The following is a 21,141-nucleotide window of genomic DNA, read 5'->3' as shown; positions in this document are numbered from 1 at the left end:
TAAAATAAAAAAAAAATTCAAAACAAAAAACCCATTGTCAAGTGATAGAAGTGATAGAACAATCAGCAGGACAAGCCTCAGAGGGGACCCAGATGTCGGAATAATGAGATATGGGCTTTAAAATAACAGTATGTGAAAGGGGCTGGTGGAAAAGATAAACAGCTTCTCTGAACAGATGAGGGATTTTAGCAGAGAGATGGAAATTAAAGGAAAAAAGTCAAATGGAAATATAAAATACAACATCATATATGAAAATGATATAAGCCCATCAGCAGACCGCTCGCAGCTGAGCAAAGACTCAGTGAACTTAAAGATAAGTCAATAGTTACTCAAAGAGAATCACAAAGAGGAAAATAAAATGAAGTATCCAAAAGAGGTGAGATAATATCGAACCATCTAAAATAAAACCCTACAGCGGCTCCCCTCTGCGTAGAGAATAAAGCTCCAACTCCTCAGCATAGTATCCTTGTTCATGCTTGTCCTTCTTGCCAGCATTTTTCCCACAATTGCCTCTTTCCTAATCGCCCCACAGTCCCATCCTCCCTGAATAAACCATGCCATGGCACACAATCCAGCTCCCACTATTCTCTCCTTTTGTGCCTTGTCTCCATCACCACAGATCACCTGTCTCCAAAAACATTTTAACATCTCCCCCGTCGTACCAACAACTATCATCAGACAGGCACAAAAATAGATGACTTGTTGTTAAACTTGGCATAGTCTCAGTGCTGTGTCGATACAGGCCTCTGAAAGCAAGAATTAATTGCTTACTTCATTGCACACGCTTGCAGTATATCTATAGTATAATTTATGCATGTTTATATACATTCATGCACTGCACATGTGTTTTCTGTTTATGCATATCATTTTCTTCCGAGCATTCTTAACATTTAAAAATCGGGGCCAGGTGTGGTGGCACATGCCTGTAATCCCAGCACTTTGAGAGGCTGAGGTGGGCAGATCACTTGAGGTCAGGAGTTTGAGACCAGCCTGGCCAACATGGTGCAACCCCATCTCTACTAAAAATACAAAAATTAGCTGGGCTTGGTGGCACAGGCCTGTAATTCTAGCTGCTTGGGAGGCTGAGGCAGGAGAATTTCCTGAACCTGGGAGGCGGAGGTTGCAGTGAGCCGAGATTGTGCCACTGCATTCCAGCCTAGGCAACAGAGTAAGACTCCATCTCAAAAATAAATAAATAAATAAATAAAAATAAAAATTGGGAGATTTCATATAAAAATCTGGGTGCCTGGCTCTGGTTTCAAACAGGAAGCACAAAAACCACAATTCCATCAGCAGCACAACCAACCAACTGGAGTTCTCAGTAGGGGCGGCCCCTTTACGTGGGGTGAGTGCTCTCCATTTGGTTCAGTTCCCTTGCTTCCGACTGCTCCTGCCCAGCTCCCTTCTACGTATCCATGCGACCTGCTCATCTCTGTAGAGGCTGAGGGGTTTTGTTTTTTAATTCTTTTCAGAGGCCTGTATTGACACAGCACTGAGACTATACCGAGTTTAACAACAAGTCATCTGTTCTCATGCCTGTCTGATAATAGTCGCTTGCATGTGTGCCAAAAAATGGTCATACCACCCTATTATGGAAGCTGATGGGGAAGAGTCCTTTAGGCGTCGTCTACGTTGACCCACAGCAGACAGAGTTGTAAACAGCCGCTTTGTATTGGGCTGGGTTTGCGGCGTTTCCCCACTTGTGTGTGGAACACAGCATGTCTGCCCACACCGGGGACTCGAGGGGATATCTTGCCGGCTCAAGGGCTGTGGTTATGTATACTCTGGGGCAGCACCTGGGTGCAGACATCAGCATGTTCACCTCTGCTTTAGGCCTTGAACATCAGCTGGGGGGATAAGGGAAGAGACAGTGGGGACCTGGCGAGCATTTTTAAAAACTTGTGATAAAAAATACACAACACAAAATTTGCCACCTTTTTTTTTTTTTTTTTTTGAGATGGAGTCTTGCTCTGTTACCCAGGCTGGAGTGCAGTGGTGCGATCTTATCTCATTGCAACCTCCACCTCCCGGGTTCAAGCAATTCTCCTGCCTCAGCCTCCCAAGTAGCTGGGATTACAGGTGCCCACCACCACCTCTGGCTAATTTTTTGTATTTTCAGTAGAGACGGGGTTTCACCATGTTGGCCATGCTGGTCTTGAACTCCTGACCTCAAGTGATCTGCCCGCCTTAGCCTCCCCAAAGTGCTGGGATTACAGGCGTGAGCCACGGACCCCAGCCCATCTTAACTATTTTTTAAATGTAGTGTTTAGTAATGTTAAGTACATTCCCATTGTTGTGCAACAGATCTCTGTAACTTTCTCATCTTGTAAAGCGGAAACTCTAGACCACTGAATAACTCCCCATTTTCCACTCTGCTCAGCCCCTGGTAACCACTATTCTACTTTCTGTTTCTATGAATTTAATTATTTTAGATACCTTATATAATTAATGTGTCATTTTTTGACCAGCTTATTTCACTTAACCCAATATCCTTATGATTCATCTATATTGTAGCCTACATCAAAATTTCCATCTTTTTAAAGGCTGAATAATATTCCATTGTATGTGTATGTCACATTTTGTTTTTCCATCTTATCCATTGATGGACACTTGGGTTGCTTCAGCCTCTTGGCTATTGTGAAAAGTGCTGCTATGAAGATGGGTGTGCGAGCATCTCTTCAAGATCCTGCTTTTAATTCTTTGGGGTATATACCCAGGAGTGGGATTTCTGGATCTCATTTATAGATATAGTTATAGATATAGATATTTTTTGAGTTAGGGTTTCTGTTGCCTAGGCTGGCCTCGAATTCCTGAGCCCATGTGATCCTCCTGCTTAAGCCTCCTGATATGTTTAATTTTTTGAGGAATCTCCACACTCTTTTCCACAGTGACTGAACCATTTTACATTCACATCAACAGTGCACAGGGTTCCAATTTTTCCATATCCTTGTCAATATTTATTTTGTTGGTTTTTTTTCCCCCTTTTTTTGAGATGGGGTCTTGCTCTGTCACACAGACTGGAAATGCAGTGTTATGTTCATGGCTTACAGTGGCCTCGACCACCTGGGCTTAAGCCATCTTTTACACCTCAGCATCCTGAGTAGCTGGGACTATAGCCTGGCTAGCTTAAATTTTCTTTTAATTAGACAGGGTCTCCCTGTGTTTCCCAAGCTTGTATTTTTTCAAAAATAGTGGCCATCCTAATGGGTGTGGGGTGGTATCTCACTGTGGTTTTGGTTTGCAATGCTCTAATGATCAGTGATGTTGAGTATCTTTTAATATGGGTTTTGGCCATTTGTATATCTTCTTTGGAGAAATGTCTATTCAAGTCCTTTTCCCATCTTTTTAAATCAGTTGCTTTTTTTGTTGAATATTGAAGTTCTTATATATCCTAGATATTAACCCCTTATCAGATATATGATTTACAATTATTTTCTTCCATCCTGTAGGTTGTTTTTGCCCTGTTGATTTTCGCTTTGAGACACAGAAATTTAAGTTTGATGTAGTCCCATTTATCTACTGCTTTTGCTGCCTATGCTTTTGGGGTCATATCCAATAAATCGTCACCAAATCCAATGTCATAAAGCTTTCCTCTATGTTTTCTTCTAGGATTTTCATAGTTTTAGGGTCTTCCATTTCACTCTTTAATCCATTTTGAGTTAATTTTTGCAGATGGTGTAAGGTAAGGGTCCAACCTCATTCTTCTGCATGCAGAAGGACATTGTGTTTTAACCCATTTTAGATCATCAGCTCTGTGAGAGCTTGAATTGTGTCTTATTTATTAGCATATCCTCAGATAGTCCTGGATACATAGTAGGCTGCTTAGTAAATGCTTTTTATTAAGTGATTGCATTGAAGAGACTGAGAAGATTGCTATGCTATACTTGTCTCATAATTGTTCTTTTAAACGCACATAATAATTACTTTTTGACCATACCTAACGCCTAGTACTGACAGAGCAGTGACAAGATGGAATGACATTCAGACTCCAGCACATGAAACAAAGAAACAGATACTTTAGACTTTTCATATTTAGATAAGTCTTTTTTAGTACACAGAATAATTAAGCCAAAGTTAAAAGCAGTCAGTGTTCCATCCAAACATGTCTCATACCCCTACTCTTAATACTGGTTCCAGGTATATCTACAATGAGTTTGGAAAGGGTGCCAGATCTCTCCTTTTACTAAATATTTTACCTCCAGTAGCACATAAAAGAGGCCAGAGATATCTCAGCTAGATTTACATAGTCAGTACACTACAGAGATCATAGTATGTCAAGTGCCTTTGAAATGTGGGCCTTTGATGTACAAATGGTAGCACCTTATATATGGCAGTGGAGGCCAGAAAGCAGCAGCCGCCCCCTTACCACCAAAGCTAAACAGATTCCAACCCAGAGTAGTTTCCTGTATTGGTGCTCCAGTCTGATTCACCACAGGCCTCGGAACTGGACTTTAATTTAAGGGCGAGAGAAAGCCTATTAGCTTTCTAGCTTCCCTACTAAGTCTCAATGGTGGGTACCACAAACACTGAAAGTTAAGAGAGAGAAGGAAATGGGTTTGGAATGTCCCCATTCAAAGGCTGGGTATGTTGCAAAAGCTTATTCATCCTCAATCACTCTCTGCTCCATCAAGGACCCTGGACAGCTCAAACCATGTTGTAAGCCATATGGCAGCATTGGAGTAGCAAGCTTGCAAGGCATTTATTAAGCAAGACAGCCAGTGGCTCCCCTGATCCTACAGTTGGTTTTGTTCTAGTGATCTAGAGCCTGGAGTTGACTTCCTCTAGAGAAGCAAAGCAAGAGCATTCTCTTAGAGGAGGGTGGAGAGCACCGTGCTAGGAAGCAGTTTATAAGGAGAGACGCCAGTCTGTTTAGAAGCAGCCAGAGGGGGCCTGTGTGAAGCATTTGCTGGAGAAAACTCCACCATGACCCAGAGTACCTCAGGCCAAGGGAATGAACGAAGAAAAACCAAATCCTGAACCATCTTATTCTCTGGACGGACTGAGATCCAGGTTTGTGTTTGAAGAGTTCAAGACATAAGTGGAGAGGAAACACACCGACCCTCTGTGAAGAACTCTGACCTTTTGTTCTTGCTGACTTTCCAACTGAAAATCCACCTGTGTCCTTCTCTGGGCAATTTCTACCAGTCTCCCACGTCCAGATCAAACCTAAATGCCGCTGACCATTGCAGGCTACAGTGCTCACTCCCTACCAGCTCCCACAGCAGGAAGCATCTGTGCACTTACCTGGAGGGCATGTGGATACTGTTTTATTTATTTGCATTGGCTCTATATGTCTGGTCTTCCCAATTCGGATGTCAAGAGGTCATTCATAACACCTAGCACACCGCTAAGCAATGATAGCCAGGGATAAGGCACTCAAAGGTTTAGAATCATTTGCTAACATTAATGTCATTTCCCTTACCAGTGTGGAGAAAAAAATCCATTGCTCTATCTGTGGAGGTACTCAAAATATAAAATAACTTGGAACTATTTTTTTAAGTTTTCATTGTATATTTCCCGATGAAATGATAGGATGTTTGGGATTTTCACCCAATTAATAAGTGTGAATCTTCAGGAACAGCATACTGAATGAAAGAAGCTGAAAGTATACATTCACAAGAACATATATATATATATATAAATTAAAATATTCCAGTGATATGGAGTTCTAGAACAGGTGAGACCACAGTGAAAGAAAGCAGTTCAGTGTCTGCCTAGACCAGGGGTTGGGGAAGCAGACACATGCACATGGACACAAGGGAGATTTCCAGGGTGATAGAAATGTTCTATATCTTGAAATGTAGGATAGGAGTTAGATGGGTAAATACATTTGTTAAAACTCAAACTGTAATTTAAACGAGTACATTATATATCACCTGTATGTCAATACAGTCGACTTGGAAAAACGTATAGCTAGGTATAAAAATAAATATAGGTATAAATATGCAAACAAATAAGGGAAGGTAGAAGGAAGACTGGGGAGTAGCAGGAAGAGGCTGGCTCTGAGTTGTTAGAATTGGGCGAGGAGCCCCGAGCAGGGGGGGCTTCATAATACTGTTCCATTTTTGTATATGTTAACATTTTTCCAGAAAAAAGTTTAAGATAGTTTTCTTTTTTTTTTTTTTTTAACTTAAAATGATCTTTAGGAATCTTATCCAATCCCAGGACAATGACCTTTTTCTCCCAAATTGCTATTGGCTATGAGGGTTTCTCAGGCTTGAGGGGCTATTTCCCAAGGTCCTCTCATTGCCTGGGTGTGTGGCAGCCCTATGGACACCTGCCTCGTTTCTCCTCGATGGAGGCTGGAGAACACTGTCCAGCCCCCAGCAAATGTGAGCTTTTGGAAGGCTTTTTCTGATGGTGATCACCCTCCTGTGCCCTCCTCTACACTCACCAGGTGGGCCCTGGCCCCCAGGCAGGCCAGGAGGTCCAGGAAGGTAGGCGTTTGAGGCCAGCACCTTGTCACCGGTGATATACTTGCCCAGGTCAGCTGCATTGTTGGGGAGCAGCGCAATCTGCAAGGAGAAGAGGAAGCCTCGGTCAGGAAGCAATGGCAGGGGAGAGCCTCAGCATTTGTCTTGGTGGTAGAAGCTGCAAAGCCTTTTCATGAGACATATGTATATACTTTTTACTAGAGCTAGTTAGAGCTCAGAGAAACCATAAAGAGCCTCTTTCTAAACCTAGAGGCCTTCTAGGGCAAACAACTTGCACGACATTACTCAGCTAGTTAGTAGGTGAGCTTAGATAAGCTCCAGATGGCCTACATATCACTGGAACTCATTATTATCATAATTAATAGGATCTACTTATTTCATACTCTCAATTTGTTAATTATCTATTTTATGTCTCAAACATTTATTGAACACCTACTATGTACAGGTCCTGTGCTTGGTTCTATGGCTATAGTGGTGACCAAGACATGGTCCCTGCCCTTAAAGAACTCTCAGCCTTGGGAGCCAGGACCGAGAATGTGGCTGACGGTTCCCCTGCACACCCGGAGCTGACCTTCAGTATAACTGGGCAACAGTGACTGTGGTGGTTGTAAAACGTGTCCACAAATTCTTTGACACTTTGTGATCATGTGAGTCAATTCTCCTCAGTAAACTCCCTTTAATATATACAGCTGCCCCATTAGTTCTGTCCCTCTAGAGATCCCTACTACAATTCCCCTGTGACTGTCACTCAGAATTCAGTAGGGATGACTGTAAGAATCAAAATCTTGTGCAACCTGAAAGTCAGCTTTGTACAATTTCAAGTCAGGGCTCATGATTTAGAGTCACCACTGTGTTCCTGGGATACATTTTAAATGGTGCTGACATCATTGTGTCATAGCAATAGACCACCACAACCTGCAAGTGGGTACCTGTGGCCCTGGGGAGGAAGAGGAGTGAACCAGTGAATGAGGGAAATGGATCAGTCAATCTACTGCAACCTTGAGGCAATGGGTCAACACTGGCAGCTGAAGCCTGATGCAATTTTATCATCTGCTTCCAACTGAGACACTGAAACATGGATCCCACCCTTGGGCGTTGGCATGAGGCAGACTTACCTTTAAATCTCAGCCCTGCCACGTTCTACCTGTGGAATCTTGGGTAAGCTACATAGCCTGGATTTCCTCATCTATAAAATGGGGATGGTAACAGCCACCTAGAAGCACTGCTGGAGGGTTAAAGTGATGTTGTGTTTAACGTGCCTGACTCAGTGTCCAGCCATTGTCATAGACCCAGCAGAAATACTGTCTGGGGGCCTAGGCACTGTGGCTCATGCCTCTAATCCCAGCAGTTTGGGAGCCCAAGGTGGGCGGATCACTTGAGGTCAAGAGTTTGAGACCAGGCTGGCCAACATGGTGGAACCCTGTCTTGACTGAAAATACAAAAATTAGCTGGGTATGGTGGTACATGCCTGTAGTCCCAGCTACTCGGGAGGCTAAGGTAGGTGAATCGCTTGGACCCAGGGGGTGGAGGTTGCAGTGGGCCAAGATTGCACCACTGCACTCCACTTCAGCCTGGGTGACAGAGGGAGACTGTGTCTCAAAAAAAAAAAAAAAAAAAAAAAAAAAAAAAAAAAAAAAAGGCTGTCTGAGGGCTGCTCCTGGCTTTGTTCCTAAGTAGCTGTGTAACTTTGGTAAGTCCCTTCATCCTTCATTTTCAAATCTACAAAATGTGCAGCTTCAACACATGATCAAGTCTTCATATTTAAAATTTTGTAAACAAAACCTCAGGATGAGACCTGCACACAGATGGGCTCCAGAGACGCTCCCCTATTCCCCACCTATTTCCCGCAGTCCTCTTTGCTTGGTTTGGCCTCTTGTAAAAGTTACGAGGTAAGGTGGCAAACGCTGACCTCAGTGTCCCGGCTGACCTCCTGCTGGGTGGCTGCATCCTGGCTCCCTTCAGCCCCTCCGTGCAGTAGCAGAATGAGTGCAGAGTGAAGGCACTGGTACTTTAGAGGTGGCTGTCCAGAATCTCTGGCCCCACTTTCTGCATAAACACAGCAGAAGGTGGGCTGTGGGATGCTAGGAGTTTGGGAGGAAGGTTGTAGTAATGTAGAAAGAGTCTGCATTTCCCCCGGATTCCAGTCAATGGAATTATACGTATCATTTATCTCATACTAGCCTTTGTAAGAGAGCTTCTGCCTCAAAGAGCCATTGGGATGAATCCATGAGATGCCTCTTGTAAAGCATTTTGTAGAGTGCTAATAAATAATATTTTTACTTGCTAAACATTTGTAGAGCTCTTTCTAGATGGATGGCACTGTTCTCAGTTCTTTGTGAATATTAACCTTTTATTGTCATAAAATCTTTAGGCAGTAGGTATTAATGTCCTTTTTAAAAAGTAGAACTGAGGCACAGAGAGGTTAAGTAACTTACCCAGAGTCATACAGCCAGCAAATGGTGGGTCTAGAATTTAAACTTAGCCAATCTGCTTCCAGAATCTGTGCTCCTAACCACTAAACCAAGTGGCAACCTACAGTCACTTTTAAAATTTTTTTTTCGACACAGTCTCACTCTGTCATCCAGGCTGGAGTGCAGTGGCGCAATCTCAGCTTACTGCAACCTCCGCCTCCCAGGTTCAAGTGATCCTCCTGCCTCAGCCTCCCGAGTACCTGAGATTACAGGCTCCTGCCACCACACCCAACTAATTTTTATATTTTTAGTAGAGATGGGGTTTCACCATGTTGGCCAGACTGGTCTCAAACTCCTGACCTCAAGTGATCTGCCCTCCTTGGCCTCCCAAAGTGCTGGGATTACAGGCATGAGCCACTGCTCCGGGTCTACAGTCACTTTAACATGGATTCCCAATAATCCTGGGAAGACCCATTTTACCAGCAGCAGAGGAAACCACAAATTATTGAGAAGCCATATAACCGCCCGAGGCAAAGGTGGCGCTAGAGCGAGCAAGTGCAGCCATCACGCTGCAAATCTACTCACTTGAAATCTTAGGGGCCTCTATATTCTCAGGCCTGACTGTTGGCCCTACTCCATTCGGCCATCGTTTGCTGATTTAACACCGTTGGCACGGTTTCCCCACAAGACAGTAAGTGCCAGGCCTCTCTTTCTGGAGTCTCCCTTCCCAGGGGGACTCTCTGCAGCAATTTGACTCTCAAATCCGATAGCCCCTGCTGCCAGAACACAAGCAACTTAAAAAAAAAAAAATGGAGAGGAGAGTTGGCTCTTAATTTTAAGTGCTCTTGTGGGACAGAGACCCATCTGAAAGGGAAATGACAGGCATCTCATCTATCCCCACATTGTCCCTTTCTCACCACATCACTTGTTTTCTTCCCACACCACAGAAGAAGTGGTGGAGGTGGAGGCACTGAGGTCTATACAGCATTTAAAAACATGTTTTTATTGCAAAATAAAGCAAAGAACCTGGAAACCTCACAACACAAATATAACACTTGCTATATATAGCAAACTGTTATAAAGCAAGCACCCCTTTAGGTGCAGCAAACCACCATGGCACACATTTAACCTATGTAACAAACCCGCCCAGCCTGCACATGTGCCCCAGAACTTAAAAATGAAAGTAAGCACCCTTTTAAAGAACTCCCGAATCAATCAACAGAACTTTGCCAGCCACCCCGGACCCCCTCCTTCCATGTGCCCTATCCCAATCAGTCTCCTCTCTTCCCCAACAAGTCACCACTTTCCTTTTACAGTAATCACTTCCTGTGTTTTTAAAAATAATGTATCACCCAACTGTGCATACCTAGACATTATGGCTTAGTGTTGCTCATTTGAAAAGCGATAGGTCTTTTAAGTTTCCTGTTGTCTGCAGACTGCCAGAACCCAGGGCATGTGACCTGTTGTGTTCCCCACGGTTGGAACGTTGCCGACTGGACATTCGTGGTGTGGTTCAACGTGTTTAAACAGCATTTTATGCTGTGGGGTTGGCCATGGTCTAGGACTGCTGGCATTTCCCTCTTGGCTAATGTTTATTTGGACAGATGTCCTATGTTCTTTTGTGAACAAATGGCATTAGCAGCAGCAAGACGACATTAAAAACCAACTGACAGGCCGGGTGTGGAGGCTCATGCCTATAATCCCAGCACTTTGGGAGGCCAAGGTGGGTGGATCACAAGGTCAGGAATTCAAGACCATCCTGGCCAACATGGTGAAACCCTGTCTCTACTAAAAATACAAAAAAATTAGCCTGGTGTGGTGGTGGGCACCTGTAATCCCAGCTACCCAGGAGGCTGAGGCAGAGAATTGCTTGAACCCGGGAGACGGAGGTTGCAGTGAGCCGAGATAGCACCATTGCACTCCAGCCTGGGCGACAGAGCGAGACTCTGTCTCAAAAGCAAAACAAAACAAAAACAACAACAACAAAAAACCAACTGACAATCCAAACACTGGCACCAGAGTAGAAGTGAGAGGACCTAGGTTTTAGGCCTGCCCTCTTGGACAGTTACTTCACCTCTCTGAGACCATCAGTATCTTTTCCACGGGGTCATGGTGCTAATTAAATGTGATTCTGGATATAACGCTTTCTAGGCTGTAGAATGCAAGACATTCTAATAGGAACCTTTAGAAATGAGTTGCTCCTCATAACATTCGATGAAAGTCTGCATTAGCTTGGGATTGCCACAGTGCATTTGCAGAAAGATTTTGCTATAAGGTAGAACGACTCTAGTCCAGCTCAATTGCGTAAGAGTTACTGGAGTATTAAGACGACCTTGTGGATTTTTATATAGCTCTCCAGCAGGGTCTTTGAGGGTGACAAGTATTTCAGTGCAAGTTTCTCCACTTCTTTTAACATTTTTATTTTTATGCATCACAAAAAAACATGGCAGGGAGGTTAAGGGAAAACCACACATTGATTTAGCAACTGAATTTCTGAACAACTTGTGATATTTAGCCCCCTTGTTCCTAATCTTGGCTGGAAATAAATTCCCTAAGGCACATAGATTATTTCTAGGGAAGGAAATAATCTATTTATTTATTTCCAGGGAGGGTAGCTTTATGTCGTGAGAGGTACACCTGGAGATACTGATCAACTGCCTGCCCCAAGCCCTTCCGGCTTATGAAATGCAAACTTACTTCTTCCTGGAATCCTTCTCTGGGTTTGTTTAATACAACTAACATCAACCTAAGCTCAAACTGGGGATATCTGTGTTGGATGTATTTATTTCTGTCTCTGTGTTTATAGTGATAGACAAGGTTTACTGCCTAGTCTTCCTATTAGGATCATAAGCTATTTAGGGTTAAATCTATGTTTTATTCATAATTATCCATCAGATATATACATGTTTCCGTTAAGCAGATCATGTCGTCAGTGTTGTAAAAAAAGGCTTGCAAACCATTTCTCTTCTCAGCCTGTTGATTTACTGAACTGGTAGCTGTGGTTTTCATTACGGGCTTGCTGCATGTTTGTTGAACATGGGAAAGAGATACCATCTCAGACTTACTCTCAAGCCCTTTAGAATCACTGGATGCCAAAGTTCAACAGGGCAGATACACCTCTCTGATACGCTAAGAGTCTTGAGTGGGAGCAGTTAAACAAACCAAGAAGATTATGTTTCATCAGTGTAAGGGTGACTTCTGAGTCACTGACAAACTAGCAAATTAAGCCATCTTAGGTACAATAAATACTGTTTATATGGGTCCAGGACAGTTGTTCAGGAAGTCAGATCGCCAGATCCGTACTGGGCCATTACTCACAGCAGAACGGTGTTACTAGAAATCTGTTATACTGTCAGGCATTCACACAGCCTTTTACAAAGTGCATTGGCCCTCATCTTTGATGACATGAAGTTCCCACAGGGCTGCTTTTCTAGGTGCAGGGAGCTCAGAAAGGGCACAGGCTATAATTTTTAAAAGTGAAAAAGAAAGCTACTGCAGAAATTCCTTACGAGCTTATGGCAGTTTATAGAGACAATATTCTCCATAAATAATATACAGATCTTAGATAAAACAGAATCACATAGGTCTTTCCCAGGACACGTATGGAAATTTGATTTTTGAGTTGGAGTTTCGCTCTTGTTACCCAGGCTGGAGTGCAATGGGGTGGTCTCAGCTCACTGCAACCTCCGCCTCCCAGGTTCAAGAAATTCTGCCTCAGCCTCCCAAGTAGCTGGAATTACAGGTGCCCACCACCATGCCCAGCTAATTTTTGTATTTTTTAGTAGAGATGGGGTTTAACCATGTTAGCTAACCACGTTAGCTTGAACTCCTGACCTCAGGTGATCCACCTGCCTCAGCCTCCCAAAGTGCTGGGATTACAGGCGTGAGTCACTGCACCCGGCTGGAAATTTATTTTATGAGAAGTTGCAATAGCTATAGCTCACCCTCTCTATGGCTTTGCCACGTGTCCCTTACCTAGTGTTGATTTTAATAATCGCCTCTGCAATCCCTTGCCATCATTGTGTCCTGTTGCCCCTTGGATGGCTCTGAGGGTGGGCAAAGCATCCCAAATCCATCCAAACCTCACTGGCATCAACTGCGTGAATGCTCAATGTGGATAATTTATTTTCGTATCATTTGTAAATATCCTTCCACCTGGCCTTGGCCAAGCCCTCCTTCCATCACGCATCATCGTTCCCACCCCAGCGGCACGTACCTTTTGCTTCAGCTGCAGCACGGTCTGCTTCATCTGGTAGAACTCCTTGCACGTGGCACAGCAAGTTCCAGCTTTCACCGCGTTCTCAGACTTCTCATGGCCTGAGAAAGGAGATGGGCTCAGTCCTGTCTGGGAGGCTGGATGCAAGCCAGACTCAGACAGCATCGGGAAGGGTGGTCCCAGGGACAGAGCGGCTGACAGCGGGACATGTGAGGGCTCAGCTGTGGGTGATTTTACAGCTCTCGGGTCCTGCCAGCACGCTCCAGGGTCACGGAAGAGTGGGGGACAAAGAGAGAGGGTTGCTGCTAGAAGTTGAGCTCAGCTGTTCCTATTTAGACATGCCAGGAAGACCCTGATCTTCCTTTCATGTGTGAAAATGCGTACCACGGCCCTTTTATCAGTGCTTTTCCAGAAGGCAGGCTCTATAAATCTGACATGATTTATACTTCTCTGAAAGGGCTAATGTTCACACATTATAAATATTCCCCAAGCTCAGGCACTGGGCCTTCAAGTTGCCTTTATCACCTCTGCTAATCCAGTTCTTCAAAGGGAGCACAGCAGTGGGCTGGGAGCTGACCTCACTGATGCTTGAGTCCAGGATAGGAAATGCCCCAGACACTTCGCCACCCCATCTGGGGCCACTCGCAACAGCAACAGAAAGGCAGTCGGGCCCATCCACTGCAAAGGGTCCCAAACCCCAGCTGTAGAACATTAGGTGCTCCATGGGCTTTTTGTAAAAACATTCTTTGCTAAAGGAAAACTGGGTGAAGTAAATGGTGATCTGGCCAAGAATACAGACAGCTCTCTTCCTCCTGGCACTGGAATGGGCTACTTAAGCCTGCATGCTGGGAAGACCAGACACCTGGGTCACCTCGCTGCTGAGGACCTTGCACAGACTGCCAAGGTGTGTGCCAAAGGTGGCAGCAGTGTGGGCTGAAAGTGCTAGGTTGAGGGTGTTTTGTTTGGGCAGGCAGGACAGTCTGACACCCAGGGAAGCATAAACTCTCCTCGCTTAACAGCCCTTTGGCGTTGGGCCAGGTGTGCTGTTTGTGTGACATAATAACCACGACTATCTAGAACGCAGACTGGGGAAGTCGGTAACGCGTGACCATCTCTTGTGCTTCCTGGCCCGTATCATTTGCTTCTTACTGTTCCTCTCTTCTGCAAAGCCCTCTGTTCCATCTCCACTTGTTGAACCCCACCAAGATGCAGATCAAATGTTCCATGAAGCCTGCTCTCAACCCACAGAAGTCTGAAAATCAGGCAGCATTTACTGTGTGTCCCTCCCACTCACAGGCTGGTCTTCTAGGCTTCCCTGGAGAGCGGTTCTTAGGGCACATGCCAGTGTGTAAGCTGCCTAAGAACGAGGCTCACTTCTTGGTATCTCACATAATGGATGCTCACAAAATGTTTGGGAAATGGGTTGTTACAGGTTGAATTGTGTCCTTTTTGCCAATTCACGGGAAGTCCTGATTCCCAGTGCTTTAGAATGTGACTTTATTTGGAAACAGGATCATTTCAGATAAAATTAGTTAAGATGAAGTTATACTGGAGTAGGGTGGGATCCTAGTCCAATATGATTGGTGTCTTTATACAAAGGGGAAACTTGTACACAGGAAGAATGCTATGTGAAGACGAAGGCAGAGGCGAGAGGCAGTGGAAGCCAAGGAACACCAAAAATTGCCTGCCGATGACCAGGTGCTAGGGAAAGGCATGGAATGGATTGTCCTGCACAGCTGTTAGAAGAAACCAACGCTGCGGACACCTTGGACTTCTAACCTCAGACCAGAGGCAAATTTCTGTTTAAGCCACTTAATTTGTGGCGTTTTTCTATGGCAACCCTAGGAAATGGACACTTGAATGGATGGAGAGATGGGCATGAGGGCAGCCCACATGTAGGCGAAACTTCCTTACACAGCCCGGCTGCCCAGTCCTCTCCCTGGTGACATATGCAGTGACCAGGGCTTCTGCCCTTTGGGAGGTGAGCAGGCCCAGAGGCAATCTGGCAGCTGAGGTCTCAGACTGTGCACCCTCAGCACACAACAGCAGGCAGTTTCAGAGCTTACCTGCTGCACTGCCATCCCTGCACCATGGGAGACCTGGTATTGGCAGCACCCAAGCTAAGCACACATTTCTCAAGCCAGCAGGTTGACACAAATGATGCCACGCTGTGTAGTTGAGTTGCCACAAGTAACAGTGTAATTATTGAATATGCAGTATCAACCTAGCTCTTCAGGCAGGTTTTGAATGTGTAATTGGAGAAAAACACTTGAATCTCTGCAAAAGTGGCAGTTTTAAAAAATCCACTTTATGTGTAACCAACATAACAGGGCCATCCTTTTAATGCCTGCTTTCTAGGCGAATTCCCATAGCTTCCTCACCTGTACTCCCTTCAGTTGGCACACTGGAGGGATGGTTTTGACTCACTGCAGCTGTGTGACAATGAGCTGAGCAGTAAGGGGGAACAGGGAAGGTCTTGTATCAGAGATGGTAGAGTGAACTGATTACCAGTACAAACTTGAGTCCCATTGTTCTGGATGCAGGTACCATCTCTGTCACTGAATAGGCTCAGCGACCTTGGGCAGGTTACTTGGCCTCCACAAACCCCACTTGCCTCGACCATAGCCCTGGAATTACAATTCCTGCCACATGTGGCTGCTGTGATGACTGGGCAAGGTAATGCATGGAAAACCCTCAGCACAAAGCTTGGTTGTAGGTAGATGGGAGGGGATGTCTAGCAGTTTTCAGGCTCACCAAACCCTTTAAATTTCCTTTGCATGATAATCCCAGAACCCTACAATAACAGTATTAACATGAATAGCAAAATGAGGGAACTGAGGTCTGGCGACTTCCTGAAGAGCATCTAGCAAGTATCTGAGGTGGGTTTAGAATGGAGTTGTCCTGAAATTAAGTCCAATGCCTTTTCCACAAATCAGAGAGTCTCCTTTGGGTTTTTTATCCCTGTTCAATGTACCAATTTATAATCCTATGGAGCTTGAATACTCCTGAAAACCAGAACTATTTAGCTCAATCTCCAACAGAGTAAGGCAGGCAAGTTTCCACGCAATAATATACTTAGTTGTAAAGGGCGAACACCTTAACTTTGGTTGTGCTGACTGCAGGAAACGGTGGGCTCTTGCATGAAAAGATGACCCAGGCTCCAGGTTTATTATGTTAATACCTAAGGACAGATAAATGACATCCATCTTTCCCAACCAGTCTTTCAGCCATTCCATCTCATCTACTGGTCAATGTATACAATACCATCATCAATCTAGTCTGTCCATCAATCCATCCATCCATCCATTCATCCCTCCATCCACCCATCCTTCCTTCCTTCCATCCATCTTCCCATCCATTCCATCTTCTTAACCACTTATCTATCCATCTGTCCGTCCATCCATCCATCCATCCATCCATCCATCCATCCATCCATCCAACCATCCATCCATCCATCCAACCATCCATCCATCCATTCATCCTTCCATCCTTCCATCTATCTTCCCATCCATTGCATCTTCCTAACCACTTATCCATCTATCCTCCCATCCTTCCATCCATCCTTCCTTCCATCCATCCATCCATCCATCCATCCATCCATCCATCTTCCCATCCATTCCGTCTTCTTAACCACGTATCCATCCATCCGTCCATCCATCCAACCTTCCCTTCCTTCCATCCATCTATGGAGCATCTGCTATTAGCCAGGTCCTGTGTCAGGCACTGAGAATGTAAAATAAGTGAGGATATCCATTTAACAATTTTTCAGTTCATCTTTAAGAATCTAGCCCTGTCGGCAGAGCTGGGCCACCATGAACAAAGTTAAAAGCTCATGTTTCTGTCCACTTCTACTTTTACATACTCAGTTAAATTTTCCAAGTGTTAACATGATTAAGCAATTGGACAGCTTCACGATAAGATAAACCTCTTTACCAGATTCTAGACTATTTCATTTAGATCATAGAATGTTAGAACATATCTTTTGTTCAATCTCTTTTGTAGAAAAGGAGAGTGAGAGCCAGAGAGAGAAAGTAACTTGCCTTAGGTCTTTCAGATTTGCTGTGTGTAGAGACCACAAACTCAACTGGGTCCCAAGTGGCTGTTCTGGAGGGGTGGGTGCATGCAGTGAGCCTGCTATTGGGAATTCTGTTGAGGACACCTGAGAGCTATCTGCTGGCCAGGCTCCAGGGCAGAAGCTCTGCTGAGTGACCTGTTACATGAAAATTCCTGGGCTGTTTTCTGTTCTGTTGTGGAATTATCAGAACACAGAGAACCAAGATTAACATTATCCAGAAGACTTGAAGCTCCTCTGACACAGAAGTACACAGCATGGTAATAAGGAGTGTAGGCGCTGGTGCAGCTGCTGCTACCTAGTACCTTTTAAATTGGACAAGTCATGGTTTCTGTGAATGCCCGTTCTTTGAACGGTAAAAAGGTAACAGCACCTATCACTTGGAGCTGCTACGAGGAGCCAGTGATAAGATACATAGGTTCCCAGAACAGTGCCCAGCTTATGGTAAGAGCTCTATTCATAGCACTCATTGTTATGCTATTTATTGTTGGTATTACTATGATTCAGTTCTCTACAAAATTAGACATGTGGAGTTGGGACCTTATATCACCCTTTCAATAGAGCTCTCGAGGGTTTAAAGATAAACAAGGACTCATACCTTTTGTATATGTAGACCTGGAACATAAAACCTACTCTGATTTGGGGTTCACATCCACCTTGCAATTCGTCTACAATGTCAACATGGAGCTATAAATAATCTCACATATGCTACATTAACAGTTTATTTAGAAATTGGGGTAGCTATCGCTGCATGTTTTCAATCCTCTCAACTAATGCTGTGGTCACACCTCTGGGAAAAGCCTGGGGTGGTATCGCTTAACACTTTTTCTTCAACTTGTTCAGATTTTAAAGGTGCAATATTATTGATTAGCCACATGGGGGCAAGAAGCTCTAATTTTTCCTGAAGTTGACCAGGACGTCTATCCTAAGCATTAGAAATTGTAACGCCTTAGATATCTTAGAAAAACCAAACAGTGTTCCCGAAATATTTTATATGGGCAGTGCCAGAAATGAACAAAGCATGTTTGTGTTTAAAAGTTGATTGTGCAGATTTGTGCTCTGGCTGTAATGCTCAACCCCGGAGGCACATTACAATCACCTGGGGGGCTTTTAAAATATGAATTCTGCTGCACACCACCCATCTGGGGACTGCTAGGCAACAGTATCAGCATTTTTTAAAAAAGCTCCCCAGGTAATTGCAAGGTTGAGAACCGCTGATCTATGGATTAGTGGAGCTTGAAAGTAATATGAAACACCTGGCCATCTGACACTGCCCTGTAATAAGTGATACCAGGGGTCATGGTCACGTTATCAGAAAATAAACAAAAGTTGAAAAATAAAGACTGGCAAGCTAATTACTATGGAGCCAACATTTCCTTAATTTGTCTCCCTATTGAGGCTACAGACTCCCTGGGGTGACTAAACTGGCTCCGGCTACATATTTTCAAAGAGAAAATCAAAGTGACTGAATGTCCATTAGCCAGACGGCTTGTCTCAGAGAGCCCAGAGCCAGTGGATTGCAACCTCTCAAGCCTCAGAGGCAGTCCTGAGGCCAGCCTCCCTTCTCTCCCCCTGGATTCTTAACAACCAGCTGAGGTTGTGTTTGATTTCAAATTCCTCCGATTGTAACAATACAGGCATTAGATAACGCAAAGTTAAAAAGGAAAACCGAGGAGGAAGAGATGATTTCAGATCACATGTGGTTATACTCAATAATCACTCTCAATTCACAAAAAACGACCATAATGAAATAGTGAGCTTACTAATTAGTCCAAAACAGATGAAAATGCTTCCTGGCTTCTGATGTTCTGGAATGTGGGGCTCTTCAGGCCTCTGACATTTCTTATTGCTGAACTGAACGCTTGGATGTTTAATAATTCATCTTTCAGATATTTTGAGGAAAGTCCTCTGCTTAGAAGTTGTTGAGGCTGGGCATGTTTCTAAATCTCAGTACTTAGAGAACTAAGAAATGTAGGCCTGGACCAGGTGCTGTGGCTCACGCCTGTAATTCCAGCACATTGGGAGGTCGAGGCAGGCGGATTGCCTGAGATCGGGAGTTTGAGATCAGCCTGGCCAAGATGGTGAAACCCCGTCTCTACTACAAATACAAAAATTAGCCAGGCGTGGTGGCGCACGTCTGTAATCCCAGCTACTTGGGAGGCTGAGGGATGAGAATCGCTTGAACCTGGGAGGCAGAGGTTGCAGTTAGCAGAGATTGAGCCACTGCACTCCAGCCTGAGCAACAGAGGGAGACTCTGTCTTAAATAAATAAATAAATAAATAAATAAATAAATAAATAAATAAATAAATGAGGCCTGCACATGGAATCACAGGGCTTGCATCACTTATGCTAAATCACACCAAATTTTGAAAAATATTTGAAAGGGTGAAAAGGTCTTCAAAGCTCATATAGTTTAACCTTCTCATTTACAGATAAGGAAACTGAGGCCCAGAGACCTGCTCATTATTGCTCAGTTAATACTGAACCAACTTTGGTTCTGTATTACTTCAAACTCCCAAGCCTAGGAACTTTCCACTGTATCACGGCCATTAAAGAAATGATCCCCTTCCCCACCACCACTGGCCCTTGCTAGGCCACACTGCTGAAGAGTGGAGGCTTTTTTTTTTTTTTTTTTCCTGCCAGAACCATCAAAGCCAGCCCCCACCTTCCCAGCAGTCCAATCTCTCGAATTATGACTTTAATGTTCAGAGCATACAATGGCCTGTCCTTTCTCATAATTTTAATGACGTGTATGAATTGCTTGCCTCTACCCTTCTCTCTACCCTTGAGTTTCTACCCTCAAATATTCCTGGTTACTGGTGTTTGAATTTTGTTTGACTAAAATATAAAATCAAATGCTAGTCCTTTGTGCATAGTTGATAAATTCAGTGGAGACAAATTACTGAAAATTCTGAGCGATTCTTTTAGAAGGGTCCTGCTGGGGAGCATCCTTAGTGGAGTCATCTCAGGTTTCCCTTTTAAAGACTATTTGCAATTGCTATATTTGGGGAAGGATGTTGATGGAAAAGAAAGAGGAGAGGATTCCCAGACAAGTGTAATCGTTTTTTTTTTTTTTTTTTTTTGAGACAGAGTTTTGCTCTTGTTGTCCAGGCCAAGTGCAATGGTGTGATCTTGGCTCACTGCAACCTCCGCCTCCCAGGTTCAAGGGATTCTCATGCCTTAGCTTTCCGAGTAGCTAGGATTACTGGTGCCACCACGCCCAGCTAATTTTTTGTATTTTTAGTAGAGATGGGGTTTCACCATGTTGGCCAGGCTGGTCTTGAACTCCTGACCTCCAGTGTTCCGCCTGCCTCAGCCTCCCAAAGTGCTGGGATTATAGGCCTGAGCCACTGTCCCCAGCCAAGTGTCATCTTTTGCAATGTGTTTTGTGTTACAGTAAGGCTCAATGATACAACCAGCAGAATGCTCTTGATTAAACAGGCCATCCCTCATTATAGTCACCTGTAACTCTCTCTCAATATGGCAGAATGGAAGGTACTATCCTACTTCCATTCATCAGATGCCATGCAGTCTACAGAAAATCACTTCTCTCTGAACTCTGGCTGCTTCATCTGCTGATAATCAACATCCTTGCCTGAAAGTTGACCAGATGGCTTATCATGGCCCCAGAGCTCAGATCTTTGATGCTAAGTTGATATTTTCTAAACTGTTTTTCAGGATACCATCACTTGTGATGTGTTCGTAGGTTTCTTAATTTTGGGTGTGATTTGTTCTAGGAACTCCCAAGGAAGGTCCAGACCTAGCCAACAGAGCTCCAGCCACCTTCCCTTCCTGAGGGAAGTAGAGAAGAGCTAAGCCCTAGGCTTAGGGAAGAGGACAGCAGCTTCCTGGGCTACAAGTAGTGGATACAGGAGCTGGTGACTGTGTGGCACCAGCCTCAAGCCCTCTAAGTGGCTGAGGGCTTTCTCCCCTGGGAACTGGTTCTGCCAGCCATCGTCAATGGAGTCCGTTTTGCTTCAAAGTTCACCATGACTAGACAGGCCCTT

General features: G+C 44.3%; 1 protein-coding gene across 2 annotated transcripts in view; it reads right to left on the bottom strand.

Annotated features, from left to right (window-relative positions):
• Positions 1 to 21,141, bottom strand: part of CCBE1 (collagen and calcium binding EGF domains 1) — a 283,314-nt gene that overhangs the window by 34,237 nt on the left and 227,936 nt on the right. For both annotated transcript variants that reach the window (XM_015122114.3, XM_077974672.1), the window contains exons 6-7: positions 13,062 to 13,162; positions 6,395 to 6,515 (exon numbers count right to left, since the gene is read on the bottom strand). In XM_015122114.3, the coding sequence (XP_014977600.3) occupies positions 6,395 to 6,515; positions 13,062 to 13,162 (222 nt within the window). The remainder of the gene's footprint in view (positions 1 to 6,394; positions 6,516 to 13,061; positions 13,163 to 21,141) is intronic.

The sequence above is a fragment of the Macaca mulatta genome, chromosome 18 (genome assembly GCF_049350105.2).
Source record: "Macaca mulatta isolate MMU2019108-1 chromosome 18, T2T-MMU8v2.0, whole genome shotgun sequence".
NCBI lineage: Eukaryota > Metazoa > Chordata > Mammalia > Primates > Cercopithecidae > Macaca > Macaca mulatta.
Note: the sequence above shows the minus strand (reverse complement) of the source record. Positions and strands in the feature narration are given on the sequence as shown.